Here is a 21,948-nt window from a genome sequence, read left to right on the forward strand (position 1 = left end):
GCAAGGTAATAAATTAAAAAGTTTTGATCAACTATAGATACGTTTAGCACAAAATAGATTAATAATTAAATAAATCATTGTGTCCGGGGACAGGCAGCCAATATATATATACATACAGTACATGTTAGGCTTGAAGAGTGTTAATCATTAATTACAACAATTATTATTATAATTATTATTATAATTATTATTATAATTATTATTATAATTATTATAATAATAATATAATTAATTAATAATTAATACTCTCCCTTCTGCTGGGTCATGAAGGAAGCTTCGGGTGAAAGAGGTCGTCTCCTGCGACCCAAGCTGACCCCACAACACACTGAGTAACTCTTGGGTACCTACTTACTGCTAGGTGAACAGGTGCATTAGGTAAGAGGAAGCGTGCCCAACCATTTCTGTCCCGCCCAGTATTCAAACACGGAATTCTCGATTGTGAGTCGAGAACGAACCTGATCGACTGTCCTCTTGGTTAAATTACATCTTATTTCGTTAGTGAAGATAATGTGTAATTGTGAAGATCGTTAGTGAAGATAGTGTGTAATTACAGTGAAGATAGTGTGTAATTACAGTGAAGATAGTGTGTAATTACAGTGAAGATAGTGTGTAATTACAGTGAAGATAGTGTGTAATTACAGTGAAGATAGTGTGTAATTACAGTGAAGATAGTGTGTAATTACAGTGAAGATAGTGTGTAATTACAGTGAAGATAGTGTGTAATTACAGTGAAGATAGTGTGTAATTACAGTGAAGAGTGTGTAATTACAGTGAAGATAGTGTGTAATTACAGTGAAGATAGTGTGTAATTACAGTGAAGATAGTGTGTAATTACAGTGAAGATAGTGTGTAATTACAGTGAAGATAGTGTGTAATTGTGAAGATCGTTACAGTGAAGATAGTGTGTAATTACAGTGAAGATAGTTTGTAATTGTGAAAATCGTTACAGTGAAGATAGTGTGTAATTGTGAAGATCGTTACAGTGAAGATAGTGTGTAATTGTGAAGATCGTTACAGTGAAGATAGTGTGTAATTGTGAAGATCGTTACAGTGAAGATAGTATATCAGTAACTTCTCCAGCTTTAAACAGGGTTGTTAGTGTCCAACAATATTCCAGCCTAGAGAGCACTAGTGTCTTGTAAAAAGTACCCTCATTGGTTTGTCATCTGTTTAAAAGATCCTTGTAATTCAACTTAACATTTTTCTTGCAGTTACGACAGTAATGTCTTCTAACATGATTACTCCCAGATCTTTTATATTGTTTTTTTTATATTACGTTGACTTTGTTTTATATGTGGTTAGTAAAAGAGGAATTTATGTAATAAAATTTGAAATAGTGTCAGTAGGGGAAGAAAAGTTTCTGGTGCAATGAGAGCCTTGGTTAGTGAAAAGAAGATGGGAATAGATAGAGCGAAATTTAAATTGAAATAAGTTTATTGAGGTAAAATACACACAAAGGGATGAGGTAGCTCAAGCTATTCTCACCCCGTTCAGTACATCGTGTTAATACATACACACATCACAAACAATAAACATATTACCGAACATTCTGAGAGATAAACATATACATTTCCCTCCTTTACACAAGTAGATGGAGCCAAAGGTCCGCATGGAAGTAGTGGTCATGCTTGTTAAATGGTGGTGCGAAAAATCAAGTGTTAGAACTGTAGGGAGTAGATTATCCCAATAATATACTCGCTCCAAACGCATTAGCCTAATGAGAGAAGCAAAGCTCTTCTTAGTACTAATTATGGAACTCAAATCTTTCCCTACTTCCAGTTAATATTCCTGCCAACCTTTGGAGAACGATGAGCACGGGAGACATCTCCCGTCACGCAGGGTGCAGTCGCACCTCCACAGATCTCCAGTATCAGCTCTTGATACTGGTAATGGCTCAAAAGGGCCACCACTTACGGGCTATTCATGCCCGTGCCACCTTTTGGGTGGCTTAATCTTTATCAATCAATCAATCAATCTGTCCCCCTAAAACAATGAATGATTCGGATATTGATGACCAGACCACACATTAGAAGGTGAAGGGACAACGACGTTTCGGTCCGTCCTGGACCATTCTCAAGTCGATCATCGACTTGAGAATAATCCAGGACGGACCGAAACGTCGTCGTCCCTGGACCTTCTAGTGTGTGGTCTGATCAACATACTTCAGCCACGTTATTGTGACTCAACGCCTGCAAATGATAAGGATAATTAAGAGTTAGTGTAGTGTAGTAATGTAGCGTCTGCCCGAAACGCTGCGCGTACTAGTGGCTTTACAAGATTGTAAATACTGTACTATTCAATGTATTCTCACAAACCCAATGTACCTTCTTGTATATATATATAAATAAATAAATAAATAAATAAGTGTACGGTGGCGGGCAGCGGTGCTCTGTGGAGGGAGCGCGGGGCGGAGGGGGAGTACGCATGACCGCCAGTGCTGTGGTAGATCGTGCGTGGGGAGGATGTCGCAGCGCGCGTCCCCTGGATGTGCGCTCGATCCCCGCGGGTGCATAAATCTTGAATGCATTCTTCTAGCCTTTAGTGCCCCAATTTCCGAGGAACAGGCATGGGCCTTGTGCTACACGTCCATTCAGTGTTTTTTCGGCCTTAGAGACGAGACTAAGTCCAAAGCCGCCCTTTCAACTAGCCTAAAACATGTGATACTACACAAGGATGGATTTGTTCACGAAGATACCTTCATGCCCAGCGGTAGCCAAGGTAGGCCTATTGAAAGCCCACTTGGGGGGGGGGAGGGGGACAATGTTGATGTTGTGCCATCAACAAATGTGTGGAGGCGTTGCCTCGCCCCAGCGTGGACCATATTGATCCCTCGACGACCCTTCCGTCAGCTGTGTTGACTGGCGCAGCCTGCTACCATGTGTTCCACCCCGCGACCTGTAGGTCCTTCCCTCGACCTACACGTCCTTCTCTGGACCTACAGGTCCTTCTCTGGACCTACAGGTCCTTCTCTGGACCTACAGGTCCTTCTCTGGACCTACAGGTCCTTTCCTGGACCTGTACGCTCTTCTCTGGACCTACAGGTCCGTCCCTGGACCTACAGGTCCGTCCCTGGACCTACAGGTCCTTCCCTGGACCTACAAGTCCTTCCCTGGACCTACAAGTCCTTCCCTGGACCTACAAGTCCTTCCCTGGACCTACAAGTCCTTCCCTGGACCTACAAGTCCTTCCCTGGACCTACAGGCCCTTCCCTGGACCTACAGGTCCTTCCTTGGACCTACAGGTCCTTCCCTGGACCTACAGGTCCTTCCCTGGACCTACAGGTCCTTCCGTACTAACTGAGTGGTCCCGTGGTGCTCCTCCACATATAGAATAGCCAGTTTTTGCTGGCATGTCCAGTGTGGTGAAAACCGAAGCGCTTGTGGTTGTAATCTGAACCCGATAGAACGTTTTTTATTTGGCTTTTTTTCATCTTAATTTATTTGTTTTCAGTTGTTGCTGTAAATAAACTTTTAAGTGTATGTGGTAATTGGGTAGGCTCAGGCCTCCCCTTTGGCGCAAGTCGCTGTTTTAGTGATAGTTACCCAATGATTGGAGATGATCACACTAATTCTAAACCCGGTTTAGTCGACGTTTCGACAATTTGTAGTGGAGTTCTTCGAAGTATACCACAGGAGCGGTATACTTCAATTGTAGTTTTCATATTAGTGAAGGGTTGGGGGAGGGGGAGGGGACATTGACTTGTAAACGTTTGTTCTCAGTTGAGCCTGGCCATGAAGGGCAGGTTTGTGCAACAAGGTACCAGGAAGGTCGGTATGTTGGGGGAACCCCGCCTGCTCCTGGTGGGGGACGGGGCAGACCTGGGGCCAGATTCACGAAGCAGTTACGCAACTACTTACGAACGTGTACATCTTTCCTCAATCTTTGACGGCTTTGCTTGCATTTATTAAACAGTTTACAAGCATGAAAACTTCCCAACCAACTGTTGTTATTGTTATAAATAGCCTCCTGGTGCTTCGGAGCTCATTAACTGTTTAATAATTGTAAACAAAGCCGTCAAAGATTGAGGAAAGATATACACGTTCGCAAGTACTTGCGTAACTGCTGGCCAGATTCACGAATGCACTTACGAACTTGTACATCTTTTCTCAATCTTTGGCGGCTTTGTTTCCAATATTTAAACAGTTAATGAGATCCGAAGCACCAGGAGGCTGTTTATAACAATAACAACAGTTAAATGGGAAGTTTTCATGCTTGTAAACTGTTTAAGAAATGTAACCAAAGCTGTCAAAGATTGAGGAAAGATGTACACGTTCGTAAGTGCTTTCGTGAATCTGGCCCCAGGCCAGGTAGGCAGGTGGTCCTTGGCCCTCACACAGGACGCTCGTTCTTTGCCTCGTGTTCAGGTACTTGTAAATTATAATAGCAGCCTTATAATTAGCAATGTACGCATGTAAAGCTACGCATTTGTATTGCAAAGTTGTCGGTTAATAGGGCGCAAACATTGCAATACAAAGAACTGGCGGCCGGGATGTGAAATTCCGGTAGGATATTTATTGTTGTGTCCGGCCGCCATCCTGGCACATGACATCCATTGTTGACATTAGTTCAAGTTCAATGACGGGAGCTGTTACCAACCCACCCCCTAGGCTGTTTGGGGGGTGGGGGGGGTGTCTTGCACGATTTTGATTTGTTTTAAGCCAAATGTTTCTGAACTAAACAATTATAAGGCTTCGGGTTAAGCTTTGTGCTGTTAAAAATAGATTTGACGTCGGATATTTTTGTGTTTAGGCTAATTCCGATTGCCTCAGAAGCTAGTGCAATTAATTTCCCGATGAGCGTTGTACAACGAAATGTGTTGAGGGATTATAATTTATAATTATAATAATTCATTGTGTCGGGGGACAGGCAGCCAGAATGTATTCATACACGTTAGGCTTATATTGAGGTCCCTCCCCCATCACAGTCGAATTACTGACCCCCGCCCAGGGGTTCCTGGATCTATAACTTGTACAGCTTGATACATTTTTACCAATAATTCTCCTTCCTGGGCAGTTTTCCCCCTCTCGTAATAGTAAATTTCACCCAAAGTCGTTAGTAATTACATGTAAATATTGTCAATTATGTAATTCTGGAACTATCACATATCCTTTCATGATTTTTTGACAACACTCCACCCAACATTCCGTCAACCTCCCCTCCCCCCCTACCGCAGCTACCCCACCCAACGCCCCCACATAGCCCTCCCCCCACCAGGTAGTAAGTACATCCTGCTGGAACCCATGCAATTATTCGCGAGGTCCTCAACCTTCAACTTGACTGGGTGGGAGAATTGAGCAGCAAAGTGCACACCTGGGATCACCTCCCCAGCATCCACCCATCAATTTACCTCCTTGACTCTTCTACGGCGTTCTCAGTGCCGTGACACAGCATCTTCGTGGGAAGATTCTCTCTTTAGTCTTGCCATGCAAATGTTTTAGTGTGCTTTATTGTATTGCATTTATTTAGTATTGAAATTGAAATAAGTTTATTGATGTAAAATACACACAAAGGGATGAGGTAGCTCAAGCTATTCTCAGCCCGTTCAGTACATCGTGTTAATACATGCATAGACACACATCACAAACAATAAACATATTACCAAACATTCTGAGCGATAAACATCTACATTTCCTATTTAGTATTGTACATAAATATGTTTTGTTCATACCTAGTCAGTGTTATGGGGAATATCTAATATATTGTGGGATTCTGTTGGGTTGCCCATTTGCTCAAGGTGTGTTCGAATGATCGATCTTTGTATTCTAAAGGTAAGGATTGCTAAATTGACCTTTATTTTAATTTAGCAACGTCAAGAAATTGTCGCACTAAAGTGCCCTTGTTCTATCCTACCAGATAAATGTGTATCAATGATCCTACTCAAATCGCTTGATTGATGAGTTAAAGGGCGATTTGAGTAGGATCACTGATAAACATTTATATCATTAATACCTTCTTAATATTCCATTATCTCACTGTCCCATTATCTCACTGAAATTAATTCGGAGGAGGACTCACTATCACTTCAAGTTGATCTAGATAGGGTTTTGAAATGGTCAAAGGATTGGCAGATGCAGTTTAATGCTGATAAATGTAAAGTTCTGAGGTTAGGTAATGATGATAGAGTTACAAGATACGAGCTAGATGGTGTTGTGATTGCGAAGTCGGATTGCGAAAGGGATCTGGGAGTTATGATTAGTAAGAATTTAAAACAAAAGGATCAATGCATAAATGTTCGTAATAAGGCAAATCGGACACTTGGATTTATTAATCGCAGCGTTAGTAACAAGACACCTGGTGTGGTTCTCAAGCTATATCTTGCTCTAGTTAGGCCCCATTTAGATTATGCAGTTCAGTTTTGGTCGCCATATTATAGAATGGATATAAATTCACTTGAACGTGTCCAGCGTAGGATGACTAAGTTAATTCCCCAAATTAGAAATCTTTCATATGAAGAAAGATTAACAAAGCTTAAGTTGCATTCACTGGAAAGGCGAAGAGTTAGGGGTGACATGATAGAGGTTTACAAGTGGATGAATGGACATAACCGGGGGGATATTAATAGGGTATTAAAAGTATCAACACAGGACAGAACACGAAACAATGGATATAAATTGGATAAGTTTAGATTTAGGAAAGACTTGGGTAAATACTGGTTCAGTAACAGGGTTGTTGATTTGTGGAACCAATTGCCGCGTAACATTGTGGAGGTGGGGTCCCTCGATTGTTTCAAGCACGGGTTGGACAAGTATATGAGTGGGATTGGGTGGTTATAGAATAGGAGCTGCCTCGTATGGGCCAATAGGCCTTCTGCAGTTACCTTTGTTCTTATGTTCTTATGTTCTTATGTTCATTATCGCATTAAATACATTGTACCTCATCTCTCCTCTTTCCTGCCTATATATCTACACCCACTGAACTGTTAATCTGTTACGGGCTAGTCATGCCCGTGCCACCTCTTTGGTGGCTTAATCTTCATCAATCAATCTGTAAATCCGTTAGGGGCTATTCATGCCCGTGCCTCCTCTTAGGTGGCTTAATCTTCATCAATAAATCTGTAAATCCGGTTTGGAGCCTGTTTACTCTTTGGCCCTTATCAGTGGAAACTCGGTCACTCTCGCCTTCATTGCCCTGGGTGAGCTTACTGGATGCAATGGCCGGGCGATTACGTTGAACTATTTTCTGGTGGCCCTTAGCCATTCCTCTCTCCTGGACGGAGGCCTTCTCGTCCCATTAAATGAGAAAGCCGGTGAAACTGCTAAATTGGCAACTGGTCATCCAGAGATTCACCAAAGAATCGAACCCAGCCTTGCCCTTCAACTGCTAGGCTTCCAAATATGACAGCCGGTCATATTTGACCGACTGGGGAGCCGGTCGGCCGAGCGGACAGCGCACTGGACTTGTGATCCTGTGGTCCTGGGTTCGATCCCAGGCGCCGGCGAGAAACAATGGGAAGAGTTTCTTTCACCCTATGCCCCTGTTACCTAGCAGTAAAATAGGTACCTGGGTGTTAGTCAGCTGTCACGGGCTGCTTCCTGGGGGTGGAGGCCTGGTCGAGGACCGGGCCGCGGGGACACTAAAGCCCCGAAATCATCTCAAGATAACCTCAAGACACAATTTGTGCTGGGGTGAGCAAGGGGTTGAACAGCTAACGAGCGGTATACCCAGTCGTTTCCTTCCTGCCCAGGGGGTTCGAACCCAGGCCCGACAATATATTACTACTAATATTATATTCGTAGTCTTGAGGTTCCGGGTTCGATCCCTGGAGGAGGCGGAAACAAACGGGCAGAGTTTCTTTCGCCCTGATGTCCCTGTTCACCTAGCAGTAAATAGGTACCTGGTAGTTAGACAGCTATTACGGGCTGCTTCCTGGGAGTGTGTAACAAAAAGGAGGCCTGGTCGAGGACCGGGCCGTGGTCTGGCCTGAGGCCAGGCTCGACTTGTGATAACTTGGTCCAGCAGGCTGTTGCTTGGAGCGGCCCACAAGCCCACATATCCTGGTTGGTCCGGCACTTCTTGCAAGAACTTACCTAGGTGCCTCTTGAATATATCCACCTTTGTTCCAGCAATATTTCTAATGCTGGGAGGGTGTTGAACGGATGTGGACCTCTGATGTTCAGTGTTTTCTGATTGTGCCTATGGCACCTCTACTCTTCATTGGTTCTATTCTGCATTTCCTTCCGTGTTTTTCGCTCCAATATGTTGTTATTCTGCTGTGCAAATTTGGGACCTGGCCCTCAAGTATCTTCCATGTATATATTATTTGATACCTTTCTCCTCTCCTTTCCAAAGAGTACATTTTGAGAGCTTTGAGACGGTCCCAATAATTTAGATGTTTTATCGTTTCTATTCATGCCGTATATGTTCTCTGTATTCCCTCCAATTCAGATATCTATCCTGCTCTGAAAGGGTAAGTGAGTACCGAGCAATACTCAAGACGGGACAGCACCAGCGATATAAATAGTACAGTATTAGCATTGCTGTGGGGGTCTCTGGATTTGAACGTTCTCATAATGTATCCTATCATTTTCCTGGCCGCCGCTATATTTGCTCGGTTTTCTATGCTTTCCTTCTATGAGTAGGCCTGATTGCGACTTGTAACCTGCGTTGCGTTTAAGTTCCTCGTTTGCATCATACCTAAGTATCTGGAACTTGTCACCGTTAAACATGTATTTTCAGTTACCCAATTGAAGATTTTATTAATATATGCCTGCACTTTTTCAGTGTCTTCTACATAGGAAATTTTCATGCAGATTTTTGAATCTGCAAAGGATGACACGAAGCTGCGACTAGTATGTTTTTCTATATCCGAGATAAGAATGAGAAACATCAGCGGTGCAAGGACTGTGCCCTGGGGTATAGAACTTTTCACCACACTTGGCCTTGATCTTATTTGATTGATCGTCACTCTCTGCATTCTGTTTGACAAAGTTGAAAAGCCAACGCCCGACTTTACCCTTTATTCCTATTGATTTCATTTTATGGGCTATCACTCCATGGTCACATTTATCGAATGTCTGTGCAAAGTCTGTGTATATAACATCTGCATTTTGCCTTTCTTCTAAGGCTTCTGGGATTTTGTCATAGTGGTTGAGTAACTGTGACAGACAGGATTTTCCCGCTCTAAATCCATGTTGTCTTGGGTTGTGTAGTTCATTATCTTCCATAAAACTAAAAATATGATCCTTAACCACTCTTTCAAAAACGTTGATTATGTGTGATGTTAGTGCAACTGGTCTATAACTTTTTGTAAAGTCTGTTGTTAAAATCAAAATATACTAATATATGCATGTATGTATGTACGTATACATGTATGTATGTATGTATGTATGTATCATGGTATGCATTAAAAAATAACGGGACTTTTATATCCAGGAAAGTGACTTGTTGACCTCAATTGGAATTTTCTGAAGAGCTGCAGTTTCCTTGATTACCATCACGTACTATGGTTGAAAAGTTCCCATGCAAGACACTTGCCCCCCAGGCTAATGGTAATCTAGTCAGGAGCGCTTGTCACAAATATGGAAGTCATGTGTATCGTTATCCTCCTCCTCCTCATCATTTGGCTGCCTTGCCTTGCAGTTCTGGCACTTCCTCACACATCTTTGTTTTTTCCCTAAGTGTCATTATTTTCGTTGAATCCTATTGTATTGTGGTATACCTTTGTCTGGCAATTGGTAAGACCTGACGGCCTGTAAGTACGATGTTTACCGAGCAGCACTTCAAAAAGAATAGTGTCAGTAGAGTTCGTATTGTGCGTTGAATGTATTACCCTTTGTTAGGAGAAATAATAGTTAACTTTCACACATCTATTTAGGTTAGTCTAGGTTCGGTTTGCATTGTTTTACAATATCGAAATTTACGGAACTAGGCTTGATTTTTTTTTTTCAGAGCCCGGACATGGAAGTTTTGTTAATCTCGCTAGGCGTATTAAAATATTCTAACTATACATGACATGGAGAAAGGAAGCTCAAGTCTTTTGTATTTAGGTTAAGGTAATTTGACGATAATCGTTACGAAGTGTCGCGTAATGTTATCGCATTAAGACAAAATAACTTAATACAAACGTATGTTGTTATCTTTGTGTTGTCATCTCGTTCACCGTGATAAAATGTGAGTCATTATTTATATCAGCCCATGTATATAATGTGATAGACGGCCGTCGGCCTTAGTTAGGACCCGGGACACGCAGTATGATGCCTTCATACTTATATGGAGTCAAGCAAAACAAAACAACCTTTTACCCTTTTTAGTGCCTAACAAATTAAGGCAATTAAATTATACAGAATCTAACAACATTCGTTGGTTTGTTGATTTTTTTTTTAAGTTCATTAGCAACCCACGTTGGCCTAATCTTTATATTTCGTTTTTAATTTTGTTCCAAAGGGCGAGTTTATTAGGCAGCGCCACTCATCCTGTGAGTGAATATACCGCTGTAACAGCATTGTTATTGTCCTTAACGTTCGCCCTTAAATTGGATTAATCAATATAATTAATTAAATTAAATCCGTTCGTCCATAGGATTCCGAAGTGTTTATATGGATGGATAGGCGACGTTTGTGAGCGGAAGGCATAACTCTAGAGACGAGGAGTCACAATAACGTGGCTGAAATATGTTGACCAGACCACACACTAGAAAGTGAAGGGACGACGACGATTCGGTCCGTCCTGGACCATTCTCACAGTCGACTTGAGAATGGTCCAGGACGGACCGAAACGTCGTCGACCCTTCATTTTCCAGTGTGTGGTCTGGTCAACATAACTATGGACGCTAGCTTATGCAGTCGCCAAATTGAGTTCCAACTATTTGGGCGGAGACTTCCTGTTGCCATGTATAGCCGTGATTTGCGATCCATATCGGGTTTGCAAGACTAATATTTATTTATTTCGTTGAAGTTTTGTTTAATAATGTTGGCTTAATGCGTACTAGCGACTAGAGATATATACGCCTAGTTTTTGTTGATTATTTGACTGGGAAATCGTATGCGTAGCCTATTTGCGTCTCGTATTTGTGCATTAGGCTAGGAATATAAACGTAGTTTAGAGTTGGTATCCGTGTTGTATGTAGGCTAGTGACATGTTGTAGATCGTGTAGTTGGCTGTCATTGATTGTCTGAGTCAGGAAGCCTCTTTGGCCCACCGAAATACACCAAACCAAGAGCGAGGCTGTAGTAATTTGATTAGAGTATCTGTTGTCAACCGAGTTTGGGTATTTGTTGTCAACCGAGTTTGGGTATTTGTTGTCAACTGAGTTTGGGTATTTGTTGTCAACCGAGTTTGGGTATTTGTTGTCAACCTAGTTTAAGTATTTGTTGTCAAATGACGTAGTTTACGTTGGCTTAGATTACTGTAATTGACGATTTATAATACAATTTCCCTTGACAATGCGAAGAAAAGCTATGCTTACTGTTATCTGTCGTAAATATATTTGTTTTTCTTACTTGCTTGTGTTCTTAAATCAGGCCTTCTTATCGAGTGTTCACAACCTCACTAAACTCATATACAAAATTGCCCGAACCTAACCTAATCAAGGACCCATGGCTAGAAAACGTGACAGCATGTCAATTTTGCAAGCCGCTGTTATTTTTAGTACATCTTGCTATGACGTTGGGGATTTAGACGTAAAAAATGTGAGGTACTATTCAAGAGGACTGGTTGTAATTATAATAATGTCTTCGCGTATCTTAGCTGGACCAAAGCCACCCGGAAATAAGGTTTGCGCTTCCATGTGTTCTGGGAAACTGGAAGAATAATTATTTTGGTGTTAGTTATTTCCGGAAGGAGGCGAGGGTGGGAGCGTGGTTATGGTGTGTATCATGTTAATGTGTGCGCTGTCGACTTTAACCCCACATGCTGTTGTGGGGGGGGGGGATCAGGGGGATTACATGAGCTAAGGATCTGTTGATTATTTGTAAGAGATAAGATTTGGAGGTTAAGAGGGATGTGTGTACTCGCCTGGCAGAGTTTACAGCGTTGAGCTTCAGCTCCTGAGACCCCCTACCTTTGGAACTGTGCGTGGTGTGGTGTCTGAACCGAGCGTAGACTACCTCATGAGAGCTACGCCGCCCTTCATCCTTCACGCCCCTTTTTGAGACGGTGCAGTGCCCCGCCCTGTGTCCTTGGATGCCCTATACGTGTGTCATCCGTCGGTTGCCTGGTCTTTTGTGTGGTGTCCTGTGTCATACCTGCCCTCCCCCTGCTCTTCCTGTTCCCTCCCCTCTCTTAGGTTATTCCTCCCCATCAAGCCACACGTAGGAACACAGATTTGCTGCAAGTGAAATTGTTGTTCTGACTAACATCTCCGTCAGCACCATCCACAACTCCCACCTCCACCAACCCTATGTTCACTCCAATCATTCCCACTTCCACCTTCACCACTCGATCTCTTCCACCCCCCCACCTACACTACCCATACCTACAACAACCCCTATCCCCACCACTGCCAACCTCACCTTCACCACCACACCCCACCACCACCATTCCATCTCCACTCTGTCAAACCCTACCTCCACCAACTTCACATCACGGGAGACATCTCCCGTCCACGGGCTCACCATAGCCCTTGCTACTTGCCCCTCTCCTGTGCCAGGTAAGTTACGGGCTCGCCATAACCCGTGCTACTTGGAACTTGTTCCGAGTAGCTGAATCTATAACAACAACCAAGTTCATCGTTACCAACCCCACCGCAGCCAGTCATACCATCTTACTACCACTAATATCAACACAAGGTATACCTGCTACTACAGGGTCTTCCTCTACCAACTATTACCGGTATACTCATTTATCCTACAGTTACCGGTATTCTCAGCATGCCGCTGTCGGTATTCTCACCACATGCCGCTACCGGTATGCAGACTTTGATGGTGCCGCGTCTTATCTCAAGTTGTCTTCATCTATCTCCGTCCATCGGGAGCCCCTGCTACCTGAGCACCTTCCATTCACCTGTCTGCCAGCATCACCAACCTTGTCTCCCCCCACCCCCACCTCCCTTTCTTTCTCCCACCTCTCATTCTTCCCCCCCCCCTCCCCCCTCTCATGCCCTCCCATGCTCCTGTTCAGAAGACCAGCTCCCCATTTGATACCAGTAATGCTGTGTAAAGGTTGATTAGATGAGACAGACCTAAGACATGGCTGATGGTTAGGTTCCTTGTCCTGCCAACCTGGCTACCTTGTCCTCCCTCCCACCCTGGCTACCTTGTCCTCCCTCCCACCCTGGCTACCCTTGTCCTCCCTCCCACCCTGGCTACCTTGTCCTACCATCCCGACCTGTCCCGGTGTTCCGTCACTGAAATTTGCCAAGAAATATACTCTGAGAGGCATCACACATATATAATATATACTCGGGAAGATATTCGCAGGTCAGGTCCCTTAATAAGAAAATGAAAATAACAACGTATTGGAGATAAATATTGAGTAGAAAATGGAGACTAGACCCAGTGAAGAGTAGAGGTGCTTATAGGCACAATCAGAGTTCTGTGATTGTGAGAACCTGAGTGTTCTAACACTCAGGTCCTGGGCTGTGAACCTCCTTCCACCACATAAATATTATCGGAACACAAGTGATGTTTTCCCAGAGTGGGTATGTGGGCCTGCGGGCCGTCCCCCCAAGCCCAACAACCTAATCGAACAAGTTACCATCCACCTGGCCCCTTGATCTGGCTTGCGGGAGTGTAGGAACTCTACAGACACGACTATAAGTAATATACCTTATAGCGTGCGATGTGATGGGTGGCGTGTGTTAATTAAAATGTAAGGCGTGTGTGAGAGAAGGGAGGTACTCTAAGGTAATCAAGACGGCCAGCAGACGTAGTGAGCCATTCCTCTGACCACGTGAGGCGCGTATTGGCTGGTTTAGGGGGTGCGTATACATGTGCGTATACATGTGTATATGCGTGTGCGTGTCTTGCCATGTAGGGAAGGAAACTATCAGGAGAAAGCGCCAAGTTATTACGATTACATAGCCCTTGGAAGGGATAAGGATTTGGGATGGGACGGTTGGAAGGTAATTTGCCCAACCACCTGGACGGTCGGGGATTGAACGCCGACCTGCATGAAGCGAGACCTTCGCTCTACCGTCTAGCCCAAGTGGGTGATGAGTGTAATGTTTGCGTACGTCCTCTTGCTCCTGCTGGAGTGGGACTGAGCAGCCATGAAGAACTGTGAGAGTCGGCCCTCACCACGCAGGAGGAGAGGAGGAACAGGAGAGACAAGAATGACCATACCACGTGTGAAGGGCAATTGACTACTTATATAAAGAATCAGTGTTCACAAGCTTAGTTACGGGCTCACCATAGCCCGTGCTACTGGAACTTATCGTTCTGAGTAGCGAATCTTAAACAACACAAGCTTAGTCCACACACACATTTCACGGGAGACATCTCCCGTCACACATGGTGCAGTCGCACCTCCACAGATCTCCAGTATCATCTATTGATACTGGTAATGGCTCAAAAGGGCCACCACTTACGGGCTATTCGTGCCCGTGCCACCTTGGGTGGCTTAATCTTCATCAATCAATCAATCACAAGCTTAGTGAGGGCCCACTGAGATTGGGGTCGTAGTTACAACCTGCAGACTTAGACGAATTACACGAATGTCAAAGAAATTCAGTATAGGTGCTTGTCGGCCGAGCGGACAGCACGCTGGACTTGTGATCCTGTGGTCCTGGGTTCGATCCCAGGCGCCGGAGAGAAACAATGGGCAGAGTTTCTTTCACCCTATGCCCCTGTTACCTAGCAGTAAAATAGGTACCTGGGTGTTAGTCAGCTGTCACGGGCTGCTTCCTGGGGGGTGGAGGCCTGGTCGCGGACCGGGCCGCTCCCTAGGATTAAGGGATCCTTAATCCAATACTAATACCTAGGATTAGTATTGCATTAAGTTACTAATATTGTTAAAGGTGGGAGTCATAAGATCTGAGTCTAGGGCACATGTAGGTAAATACCAGGAATGTCTCGGGGAAGGTGTACACCGGGTGATTGACAGGTGAGAGGCGGGGCCCAAGATGGGAAGCTCAACCCCCGCGAGTACCAGGTAGCTAGCTGTGTGGTGCAGGAGAGCACCGCTCGTCTCCTGTACCGTTGGACTCATCACGGTAACATGATTTACAGCCAACGGACAGTCGCCAACCACCCGAGCTAAAGCAGGCCTCACTAAGTAGATGGCGGGGGGGGGGGGAAGACTGGAGATGGTTATGATTCATCATCTTGGGTTACGCTTTGGGGGGGTTTACACTGTGATGTTGGCCAGGTGTTGAGGGTGATGATGAGGAGGGGGGGGGAGGGGGGGAAATGAGGATGACGTCGTCTCAGGGGTCATGATGATATTACCTTGGTCTGGCGTGCTTTCCCCCCCCCCTGCCCCCCCCACTTGCTTACACAAGTGCGTTATACAAGTGTTATTGTTATAAACAGCCCCCTGGTGCTTCGGAGCTCATTAACCGTTTAATAATTGTAAACAAAGCCGCCAAAGATTGAGAAATGATGTACAGTTTCGTAAGTACTTGCGTAACTGCTTTGTGAATCTGGCGCCAGATTCCTGAGCCTCATGGGAATTGGTGGGTTAGTCATTGGTGGGCTCTAGTAGTCTGTTTGTTTGTATGGAGACGCGCGCGTCTCCAAACAATTCATGTAGACTTTCTACGCGAGAAGATCGTTGAGGTTAATTCAATAAGCTATCAGTTTCAAGCGGAATTTGGAGGAGAAACAGTAGTCACTGCATGAACCGACCAGGAAATGGCGCTATTGATCCAGCCTTTAACACGTGTAGGTGAGTACACAATGGGGTGTGTGTGTGGGGGGGGGGAGTGGTGCGGATGGCAACATGGCCACCCATACACACACTACAGGAGGCTGCACCTAGCTGCCAACACCCACACATCGTGTCAGCAAGGCGGACACAAGGCCTGCTTTCATACCTCTCACTGTATTTCCCACTTCTAAACTTCCCTTCACCTGTGCCTCTTCATCCGGGCTGTGGTGGGTATGTGGGCCTGCGAGCCGCTCCAAGCAACAGCCTGGTGGACCAAACTCTCACAAGTCAAGCCTGGCCTCGGGCCGGGCTTGGGGAGTAGAAGAACTCCCAGAACCCCATCAACCAGGTATATGTGGGCCTGCGGGCCGCTCCAAGCAACAGCCTAGTGGACCAAACTCTCACAAGTCAAGCCTGGCCTCGGGCCGGGCTTGGGGAGTAGAACTCCCAGAACCCCATCAACCAGGTATATGTGGGCCTGCGGGCCGCTCCAAGCAACAGCCTGGTGGACCAAACTCTCACAAGTCAAGCCTGGCCTCGGGCCGGGCTTGGGGAGTAGAAGAACTCTCAGAACCCCATCAACCAGGTATCAACCAGGTATCCTCTTTACTTCCTCCCTCCCATAAAAAAAGGTAGACTGCATACCCTTTCCTTTTAAGATTCCTCTTATCTCAAGATAACCTCCTCTCCCCCCCTCCCCCCGTCTCTACTGTCTCTCAGGTATTCCCCTTAACCCTTTCTTACCTCTACAACCCTCACTGCTCCCTGCACGTTCCCTGCATTAACCCCCAACTCCTTTCCTGGCGTCAACTTCCCCCCCCCCCCCACAGCTTCACTAGTGTCCTTGGGTCAGTAGGTAACCAGGATGGGACTTCCCCCTCCCTAGCCACCCCCTCCCTAGCCACCCCCTCCCTACCCACCCAGCCAGGTTCACCAGCCAGACTGGACAGGTTTGCGAAAATAGCCCCCCCCCCCAACCAGCGGATACAACTCCCCCAACTCCCCCTCTCCCTGGACACAATGTGTAACCGTCCCTTGCCAGCTTCCTACCAACGCGGTCACTTCCCCACTATCAACACACGCACCCCCGGAGGCCTCTAGTAGATGGCTGGAGTAGACAGAGGATACCTGCTTGATGGGGTTCTGGGAGTTCTTCTACTCCCCAAGCCCGGCCCGAGGCCAGGCTCGACTTGTGAGAGTTTGGTCCACTAGGCTGTTGCTTAGAGCGGCCCACAGGTCCCAATATCCACCACAGCAAGATGTCCACGGTTGTTCCAGCAATATTTCTTATAGTCGCTGGGAGGACGTTGAACAACCGCGGATCTCTGATGTTTATAGTGTTCTCTGATTGTGCCTATGGCACCTCTGCTCTTCACTGGTTCTATTCTGCATTTTCTTCCATATCGTTCACTCCAGTACGTTGTTATTTTACTGTGTAGGTTTGGGACCTGGCCCTCCAGTATCTTCCAGGTGTATTTTAATTGGTATCTCTCTGGTCTCCTCTCTAGTGAGGAGTACATTTAGGACAAATACATTTGGGTGACCATAACGTAGAAGACTTGATCACACTATGATTGGCCTTAACGAGTAGGCCTAAACATTTAATTTAGCGCATAATTCAAGGTATTAGCAGTAATTAAATAAAACAATGAGAGTAAAGGTGGTTAATGTTACGGTGGGTACCTGGGATGGGGGGAGGGAAGGTCCTGGGGCCAGATTCACGAAGCAGTTACTCAAGTACTTACGAACCTGTCCATCCTTTCTCAATATTTGGCGGCTTTGTTTACAATTGTTCAACAGTTAATGAGCTTGAAGCACCAGGATGCTGTTTATAACAATAACAACAGTTGATTGGGAAGTTTTCATGCTTGTAAACTGTTTAATAAATGTAACCAAAGCCGGCAAAGATTGACGAAAGATGTACACGTTCGTAAGTGCTTGCGTAACTGCTTCGTGAATCTGGCCCCTGGTCATCTTGACCACATTCTTGCCCGGCGTATCTTAACTAAGCAGGAGGAGGGGTGGTGGTGGGGGGGGGGGAAGTCGTCGTAGATGCGTAGGGCTTGAAATTGTTGTGAGAGTTGCTATGTTTGGGGCAGTTATAGCCCCGCTCCTGTGCCAGGTAAGTCCACTACGGGCTCACCATAACCCGTGCTACTTTGGAACTTTTGTTCTAAGTAGCTGAATCTAAAACAACAACAATATGCTATGTTGGGGGAGGAGGAGGGTTGGGGGCGTGTGTGTCTCAAGATGACATTCCAGCTCAAGAGTAACTACTGCCTGGCCTGGAGACTGGTGAGGGAGGATGGTGAGGCGGTGGGAGAAGCACCAGCATCCCTGATCAACCAGGCTGTGACTCATACGTCAGGCTGCGAGCAGCCGCGTCCAACAGCCTGGTTGATCAGTCCGGCAACCAGGAGGCCTGGTCGACGACCGGGCCGCGGGGACACTAAAAGCCCCGAAATCATCTCAAGATAACCTCAAGAAGATAACCCGTCACATTAAGGGATTGATGGGTACATGTATGTATGAGAATGTGTACATGTATAAATAACATTAATAATTGTGTAACTAGCGTCAAAAGATTATTTGCTTAGCTAAACGAACTAGAGGGTTCAGTTCCTGAACCGATTATGTGCCTCTGTAACCCTTTACTCCACCGCCCACGAGATGGGTATGGGGTGCATAATAAAGACACTTGAGTTGAATTGGTGGATTCCGTTAAGAAATGCGACATACTTACTACTTGGTGGGAGGACTGGTTGGCACGTTAAGACACGTGACCCATCAAACAGGTGTGTCAGGTTCTGATCATACTCAAGACACCTGCCTCGCACCTCCTACTCCTCGACCTCCTACTCCTCGACCTCCTTCACCTACTTGGCTCTCTAAACGCACCTTCCTATCACTGTCGCCTCATCGCAGAACCTTTCAAATCTATGTGAAGAAAATATAATGTGTCTGTTCCAAGACCAGATGCTTGGGATAGAACAAGTTGAGCTTTACTTAACTGTGCGTGGTTTTCACCCTTATGCCCCACTTTAAGGAGGATTGTTCCTATTGTCACTATCAAGTCTGAAATTGTGGGTTTTGTTTTCAAGAGTGTGTTACGTCAATTTTCAGGTGGTGTAAATGTTGTATGTTCTGAGAGGGGGGGGGAGGGGGGGATCGACTATTCCTCCACTTGCTGACACTCAGCCTAGGCCTGCTCCTCCACCTTCGCACGAAGCCTAGGCCTGCTCCTCCACCTTCGCACGAAGGATATGTTATTACACAAATTCGGCAATAAAAGGAACCAGAGTGGTACCTCGTAGTCAGAGGCGTTCTACAACATTGAGAGCCTCTGTGCTCAGTGGCAGGACTGACAGGAGCTTCTGTCATATCAGTGTGCTTCTCACTCTTACCCAACACGAGCGCTCACAAGACCATCAGGTCAGGTATCGTGCACACGCCCGACACACTCTAAGGCTTCTCATTATTTGTATGGATTATCAACATCAAATTTTCCAGCTCGGTGCTTCGTGTGAACGGAAATCATGGCTTAAAACCCACCTGTGTCATGTGGATGATATCTGGGTGTGTGTGGTCGGCCCAGCTTTACCACCCACACTAAGGCTACTGGGGGCTTTTACACACACACACACACACACACACACACACACACACACACACACACACACACACACACACACACACACACACACACACACACACACACACACACACACACACACACACACACACACACACACACACACACACACACACACACACACACACACACACACACACACACACACACACACACACACACACACACACACACACACACACACACACACACACACACACACACACACACACACACACACACACACACACACACACACACACACACACACACACACACACACACACACACACACACACACACACACACACACACACACACACACACACACACACACACACACACACACACACACACACACACACACACACACACACACACACACACACACACACACACACACACACACACACACACACACCCCCCCCCCCCCCCCCCCCCCACACCCACCCACCCACCCACCCACCCACCCACACCCACACACCACACACACCCCCCCCCCCCCCCACACCCACCCACCCACCCACCCACCCACACCCACACCCACACCCACCCACCCACCACCCTTGCGAGGGAGGTGGGAGGTCCCCCCCACCCCCTCTATCCATCCCCCTCCCAACCTCTCAACCTCTATCTGTCTCCCAACCTTACGCCATCTCCCAACCCCTCTATGCCCTCCCTAATCTTCAGACCCAGTATGCCCTTCCTACTCCAGACCTACCTACCCAGGCCCTACCCCAGACCCTCCTACCTACCTTCCTAGAAGCCCAGCCCCCAGTAGCCCCCCAAGCACCCCTCCTGAACTCTTTCACCCCCCATACACCCCCCGGACCCCCCCAGACACCCCCTGGATCCCCCCGGACATCCCCCGGACCCTCCCCGCCCCCAGTCATCCCCCAGACACCCCCCAGATCCCCCAGATCCCCTCTGCCCCCAGTCACCCCCCAGACATCCCCCAGATCCCCCCAGACCCCCAGAGAAAGGGAGAACTCTGGTACAAGAGTTTCCATGAAGAATCTCAAGGTTTGGTACACCAATGCTGATGGGGTATCTAATAAAGCAGAAGAGATAAAAGAAAGAGTGAGTGAAGCAGATCCTGACATAGTTGCAATTGTGGAAACTAAAATTAATGACATGATCTCAGATGCAATCTTTCCTGAAGGGTACCAGGTGATACGAAAAGAGAGGACACAGAGACAGGGAGGGGGAGTAGCACTCCTAATAAAGCGGAAATGGAAGTTTGAAGACCTGGGAAATCGAGTTACCAATGAGTGCACAAGCTTCATACATGGAACTCTGACAGTAGATGGGAGGAAGATTGTGATCATGGTAATCTACAATCCCCCACCAAACAGTAGAAGACCCAGGCAGGAGTATGATGACAACAACAAAGCATGTATAGATGAACTGCAGAAGGCAGCAACACTAGCCCACAGAATGAGAGCGAAGCTGCTGATCATGGGGGACCTAAATCATGGAGAGATAAATTGGGAATCAAGGAATCCCCATGGAGGGGATGAAACGTGGGGAGCAAAATTAGTAGATGTTATAGACAGGAATTTCCTGACACAACATGTGAAGGAAGACACAAGGGAAAGAGGAGGAGATGCACCGAGCCTATTAGACCTGATTTTCACCCAGAACGTAGAAGATATCGAGAATTTAGAGCATGAAATACCTCTAGGGGCCAGTGACCATTGTGTCCTAGTCTTTGACTACATGATGGAATTCAAAATTATGACCATGGGACAAGAGATCTGGGAAAGGAGAGCTGACTACAGGAAAGGGGACTATATGAGGATAAGGGACTATCTGGGTGAAGTGCAGTGGGAGGAAGAAATTAGAGGAAAAACAGTCCAAGATATGATGGACCTAGTCATACAGAAATGCCAGGAGGCCGAAGAGAGATTTATACCAACGGTAAAGGGAAAAAATAAGAAGGAATATAATAACCCATGGTTTAATAGACAGTGTCAGGAAGCAAAAATGGCCAGCAGGCGGGAGTGGAGGAAGTACAGAAGACAAAGAACAGAGGACAACAGAAGCAGATACAACAGAGCTAGGAACGATTACATTAACATAAGACGAACATCGGAAAGGGACTATGAGAACGATATTGCAATCAAAGCGAAAAAACAACCTAAGTTACTACACAGTCATATAAGAAGAAAAATGTCGGTGAACGACCAAGTGACAAGACTAAGGAAGACAGAGGGGGCATATACTGAAAGTGACAAGGAAATCTGCGAGGCACTGAATGCCAGTTTCCATGGAGTGTTCACTACCGAGCCTGAGCAGCTCCCATTGTTGGAAGGGGTTACCCTAGATGAAAGACTATCAGATATAGAGGTGACAGCAGAGGAGGTAATGAAACAGTTGACAACTCTAGATGCAACTAAAGCAGTTGGACCAGACAAAGTATCACCGTGGATACTAAAAGAAGCAGCACAGGCCCTCAGCGTGCCTCTGGCAATGATCTTTAATGAGTCACTTATGTCAGGAGAATTGCCCAGTTGCTGGAAGAAGGCAAATGTCGTGCCGATCTTCAAGAAAGGAGATAGGGAGGAGGCACT

At 46.0% G+C, this 21,948-nt stretch overlaps 1 protein-coding gene across 7 annotated transcripts in view; it reads left to right on the forward strand.

Moving 5' to 3' along the window:
* The first annotated feature begins 2,439 nt into the window (after positions 1 to 2,439).
* spir (spire type actin nucleation factor) overlaps positions 2,440 to 21,948 on the forward strand; it is a 237,717-nt gene continuing 218,208 nt past the window's right edge. For all 7 annotated transcript variants that reach the window (XR_011226023.1, XM_069319275.1, XM_069319276.1 and 4 more), the window contains exon 1: positions 2,440 to 2,718. Coding sequence is in view for 6 of the 7 variants with exons in the window: in XM_069319275.1 (XP_069175376.1) it covers positions 2,463 to 2,718 (256 nt within the window). In the remaining variant the exon portion in view is untranslated. The remainder of the gene's footprint in view (positions 2,719 to 21,948) is intronic.

This window comes from Procambarus clarkii, chromosome 92 (genome assembly GCF_040958095.1).
Source record: "Procambarus clarkii isolate CNS0578487 chromosome 92, FALCON_Pclarkii_2.0, whole genome shotgun sequence".
NCBI classification, from domain to species: domain Eukaryota; kingdom Metazoa; phylum Arthropoda; class Malacostraca; order Decapoda; family Cambaridae; genus Procambarus; species Procambarus clarkii.